Consider the following 6,000-nt stretch of genomic DNA (forward strand, 5'->3'; position numbering starts at 1 on the left):
GAACAGCACCAAAACTATGTGCAAGATTTCTCTGGGTGTACATGGAAATGGACAGGCAACTCTAAATGTGCAATATGCTGTTTTTGGAGGTAGGTGCTTTTTAATACCATAATAGCTTAACATTGTGTTTTTTTTCTCATTGACCTCCCAGGCAGATGAAACGTCAGAACCGCCGGCGACCTCCTTCAGGGCTCTTGCCTGAAAAGACGCTTTGTTAAACTTTATGTTGGGATATCCCTAAAACAGGACCTGCTAGGAAGGCAGGCACTTCAATGCTACTGTAGATGCCCAGCGCCAGAAAATATGTAAGCATAGGGCAGAGGTGGCAGAGTGAAGACCCCCAGAGTCCCTGTCTGGGGTCCAGTGCTCTGAAACAGACTGGGTCTGTTTTCGTTTGACCAAGCTTTGGGTGCCTCCGGATTGATGATCCGTGTCCAGGAAGAGATTGATCTCTGGAGAACAATTTGTGAAGACTTAAGGGAACATGGACTGCCCGAAGCTGGGATCTGCTGTACGTGTCCATCAGGCCACCCTCTTTTCCGCAGATGCATGGAATCCGGCATCCTGCACGTGGAATACACTGGCATGGTGGTGTGAAGAGAAACACCACTGAGTGGTTGACTGAGAATGTGCCTGGGATTACACTGGATGTAGGGTCGCCATGATGGCTTCTGAATGATACTAGCTCTTGGACTGCTAATGAATTCAGGGGCAGCAATGCTACTTGTTAAAGTGGCCACCCTTTTAACTGCTTACGAGAACACTGGCACCATGGTTCTTTGTGAATAAGACTAACGGCTTGTAAATAGCACATCGGCTATCATGACTACTTCTGAATACACTGACGATACATGGAATTTTGGGGGTAGGGATGGGAATTGTCTGAAAGTTGCTGCTGATATTGTGTGGGGGTGTATGGGCATGTCCAAAGCTGCTGATGAATGCGGAGACTGTTAAGGGCAAGGGCCTTACTATGGAGGTTCCAAGTTTTAATACAGAGCATCACACTGTCTTACTTTTGGTCTGGACTAGCTCAGTGGCCTAGAGATGGCAATACGCCTGATGCCAAACAGGTATGTACCGCTTCCAGGAAAGATTACAATAAAACTCTTGTCGGACCAAAATGTGATTGGCTTGTGGTGTTTCATTCAAAATACTTTAGAATTTACAATATCTGAATAGAATACATCCAAACGGTAGACCCGGGAAGGCCATCCAGTAGAAGCGAGAAGTCCCATGAAGTTGCTGGAGTGGCACAGCAAAATTGAAAGGGGCACACCTTTAAAGTTTGAAGAAATAGATGCAAATCCAGTGGACTGGCAGTGGGGTCTTTCTGGGACAGCCTGGTGGCACGGGAATGACAATGTCTAAAACAACGAAAGTGGGTAGAAGGGAAAGTAGCCCAGTCCTTCAAGGAGTGAGAGTTGCTTTTCTTTACATCTTTCAAGAAACGGCAGTGGGGTAGGGAAAGGATTGTGTGACCTCAGTGGTGTGGGCAGTGTCACCGGGAAAATTAGGAACAGTTGAGCAAAGCATTTTGTTTGATGCTCCTCACGGAGAGCAACAAATAATTTGGGAATAGAGGGCCTTAGCAGGCAAAAGATTAGGCATCTAGGGATTTTTTTTTTTTAAACTTGAAGGTGGTGAAAGGAGCAGAAATTCTGTCCCATTGCCAGCAGACCTAGAAAAGATTGTACGAGGCTGAAGGAAGGACACGATACCTTAACTCTAGAAAAGCAGGAACATGGAGAAGTCGGCACTAGCAAGCCAGCATCTGACACTAGTGGAGGGTGCATTTTAATGAAATCAGTTCCTACTGGAATAATTTTGGAAGATCTTCAAAGCAAGGCCAGTTGATGGATTGGATCCATCAGGACTTCAGGTAAGCTTGTGAAAAAGTTCATCACCAAAGGCATGTAACGAGGTTGAGCAACTGTGGGTCAGAAGCAAAATTGTTAGCTGGGTTATAAAGCGCTAACCGTCAAGAAGCGCTAGAAATTGAAGTTCAAAATATTGAGGGCTGCCAGTCCGGGTTAAATCTTATGCATCGCCCGGCTCCAGAAATGTCGGTTACCTTCCCTGTGTGTGGGTACGCTAGTCTATCCAGTTTTTTATACCATAATATGTTGTATTTATCGTGCTATCAAGGACAAACTCCACCACACTGGGGTTCACAGCACTGCACATAGCAAAGGTGTGAGGAGACCAGGCGGATCTAACCATGCATTGACTGGTTACTTGAAAAGGATTGTTTAAGTAGAACACTGCTCTGGATTACAATAAATGAAACGTATAGGTGGATAGTGAGGAATAGGTAAGTGAGTAGTGGGAGATAACAATTTTCCAGCAGTGTATGACTAGTTTGGCATCGTCAAGCATAAACACATAGACCGTACATAGCATATTGGTCATGTGAACAGTACTCCGTTAGCAACAGAAACAGCTGAAGGCTCTGTGTCATTGGTTATGGTGTAAGAAACTGTACCGGAATTGCTGACGCCGTGAGTTAAGGCGGTTTTCAGCTGACGAAGCATGGAAGAAGTGATAAAACCGCAGAATCAGTTAGTGTACAGCAGTGGTCATGAGTTGCAAACTAGGAGGGTGTTTTGATGCACAGGAAGTATGCAAATAACTCATTTTTTTATTTATAAGGAGAGCATACAATTTGGTTGGATAATATTGTGGTTAGCCTTTTTTGCAGGAACTGATCTACATAGCGAAAAAAGACCACTGGGCCACTTGGAGAGGATTTAATTTCCCCTTCATCACACAGTTTTACAAGTTGGGACGCTAAGAATAGAACCCGGAGCTTCTGTTTATCCAATATGAAATTCAGCAAGTAGACTGTATTGCGCTGTGACGCATGCATAGATTGATTTGGTTTTATATAGTGACTAAACAATTACTTTTTGATAAGCGTGTGTTTGTGTGTGTGTTTGGTGACAAACCATTTATGAGGAATATATGGAATTATAGATGGTAAGTGTATTACGGGGATGTTTTTCCCCAAGGGGTTCTTAGTGACATCAAATAGACATTGAGAGCGAAGCTCGAGTTGTCTATGATGTCACTCAGAAACTTGAGGTGAAAAACTTCTCCTTAATCCACTTTTCACTCCTGTATACTTTTATGTATGGCCCCAAAATCATCCTCCCCTTCTCTCAGCTGCTACGCAGGAGCGGTTTTATGATGGAACAACGCATTCCATTGCAACGCATGCCTTTACCACGCATGCGTTACAACGCAAATGCCTTTACCACGCATGCTTTTACATCAAATTTTATTGTAAAGCATGTATGCTAAAGGCCTATGCGTGATAAACATTTTCCCTTGCCCCTGCCCTCAGTCCTCAAGTCGGTACCCCACCCACCCCGACCCTCTTAAGAAATACCTGACCCCTGCTCTAAGGCCTAAATTTAGATCCCAGCACGACCCCCTCCTGGCCCCCAGTTCTTTTAAAAAATACAGTGCCCTGGCCCTGAAGCCTAAATCCGTGCCCCGGCGAAACCTTCCCATGGCCCCTAGCTCTTTTTAAAAATATTTTTTTTTTATTTAAAAAACACTCCCAGTCTAAAGCCCAAAATCCATACCCACCTGCCCCAGGCCCAATCCGCCTTACCTTAACAGGACGACGACACGGTAACTCTTGTGAGGTGCGACACAGGTCGTCAAGAGGAAGCGGAAGGATCTCTTCGCTCCTCTAACGACGCAGATAGTCTTGACCATTACCAGCATATTCACTTACCACATAAGTTGTAAAAAAGAAGTGTGGTGAAGGCTATGCATGGCAACAGTGCACGCGCTGTAACACTTGCGTGGTAAAGGCTCTGCATGGTAACAGCTGCGTTGTAATGCCTGTTTCCCGCAGGGGCAGAGGATTAGTGAGGAACCATATATAATGCAGCCTCACCTCCCTGTTCCAATTTTTTTTTTTAAAACTTACCTGCAATCCCTAATCAACCCGACCACCTTACCTGCCTCCCCGCTCCCCCTCCTGCAACTTTTTTTTTTCTGCTTTCAGTCAAAGCAGACCAGCAGCGCTGCGACGAGAGGCTCCCAGAGAGCCCCATCAGCCCTGTTACCACAACAGTGGGTATCCGGTTTTGTTATCAACTGTTGCTATGTCATAGCAGTGAATTATTACATTTAGATACTGAAATAGAGAGACTCTCTAGAAGAACCATGCATAACAATGAGGTTAATGGTTTCTTTCTGCCCTCAGTTATACAGTGCCTTTTCTTGAGCGTGCACTGCAGACTGAATCGCTCGCCTCTTGGCACTATGGAAGTTTGCCTGAGCGCCCTTGCCCCGCCCTTCCCCAACAGCCTGGTTGAGTCAGCCACATTTACAAAACTCACAGATCATCGGAACTTTCCAAAACATTGTTGCTGGTTCCACGTGATTAATGCTGACTGTCCACGGGCCAGTGCAGTCTGCGCAAAGTTCAGTGTCAAGAGTACAACTTCCATTACTCTCTCTAACCACATCTGTGCTGTGATAGTAAAATAGTTAATATTACATTGATGATTTATGTGGCACGATCATTTTCTAAACTACAGGCGTTTTAAAAACTAACGTTTTCACCCAATTCACAATCTTTTTATTTTTTTATTTTTTTAACCTAGGAAGAATGAAACTCTGAGTTGGCACTTTTGGGTCAAACTTAGAACTGTGCAGTAGGCAGTTTCACTTTGAGGTATTACATCGCAAACTACTTTAAATGTAATCTACTTAACTGTACAGTTGAGCGGAGACTGTTCTGCTTTTGAAAAAAAAACTGAAAATATTTGATTGCTACTTTTTAACACTAAAGTCGGATGCCTTGTGTTTCCATATTTACCTTTTAAAATAAAATGATTCTTCTAATGTGTAAGTTTAGCTAAAGGCCTTGAGGGCAGTAGTCCCATGGCTAGTTCTGTTTATGGGTTTGACTTTGTCCCAGTTGCTTTTTAGGAAAATACCCAGGTTTCCAGGAATACCCAGGGTGACCAGCCTGAAGAGCAAAGGTAGGTGCTGGCAGGGCTTATTCTTCTTTACAAAAATGTAAAGAAGAATAAGAAAATAAAGTAAAAAGTTGGACGGTAAACAATCCCCCAGCTGTACAAAAGCGAAACATAAGAAAGCAACCAAAATGGCAAAACAAAAAGAGAACAAACCCTGCTCTACAATTTTTCTTGCTTACCATTGCTATTTTGTCACGAGGAAATGCTACATCGTGGTTTGGCTGTAGGCCCACTGGGTGAGGAACTCGTGGATGGTCTGAAATCCAGTGATTCCATGAAACTTAAAGGGTCCACCCTGCCAGAGCCCACGGGTCTTTCAGCGGCAAGGTCCTTTAACGTGACTTGTCCTTCCCCAACCCCACCAGCCTTTCAGGGGAGCATAACTTTTGACATAATCTGCCTTTTAAGCCAGAATTGTCTAGAACTGTGCCCCAGCCCTGTCAGCATTTCAGAGGCTAGCTGGTTGTGTGCTGTGGTGCTGGAACTAGAGACTGGAGGGGGAGGGCATGGGGGGATGCTGGATCACCCCCTCCAATGCCCCAGATATCACTGTAGAAAGCTTGCCGAAATGTAGGACTTACATTGCAATTTGAGTGTATTTGCAGCATCTCCTTGCAAACACTTCTCTCAGTAAGTCAGTTGCCAGAATTAATTGACCCACAAGCATGTAATTTATTTCTCTAACTAAATACTGTTTCTTTCTTATTCTCTAGAGCTATCTTTGTGTCTGCCACAAAATGTGAGTCTTGAAAGAAATGGCACTTTAAACTAATAGCTCTGGATGTGGCTCAGGAGAGGATGAAAGGAGAATGTAATGTCAAGGGATCCTTAAATCACTTGGATGTAAAAACATTTGCTTCTTCTTTAACAAGTATGCACATATTTTAATAATGACATCCCTTTTTGAAATGAGGCTTTTTCTTGAGTATATTTGATTGAGGGAAGAGTATATTATTATTAAGACTCTGTTTTATGACATTTATTTTTTTGACGTTTC

At 43.7% G+C, this 6,000-nt stretch overlaps 1 protein-coding gene across 1 annotated transcript in view; it reads left to right on the top strand.

The window, feature by feature from the left end:
* The window catches only part of LOC144791938 (uncharacterized), a 116,803-nt gene extending 115,674 nt beyond the window's left edge, over positions 1–1,129 (top strand). Inside the window, exon 5 of the mRNA XM_078666759.1 lies at positions 152–1,129. Within this exon, the coding sequence (XP_078522885.1) occupies positions 152–218 (67 nt within the window). The 3' untranslated portion in view covers positions 219–1,129. The remainder of the gene's footprint in view (positions 1–151) is intronic.
* Positions 1,130–6,000: the final 4,871 nt, after the last annotated feature.

Source organism: Lissotriton helveticus, chromosome 11 (genome assembly GCF_964261635.1).
Source record: "Lissotriton helveticus chromosome 11, aLisHel1.1, whole genome shotgun sequence".
NCBI lineage: Eukaryota > Metazoa > Chordata > Amphibia > Caudata > Salamandridae > Lissotriton > Lissotriton helveticus.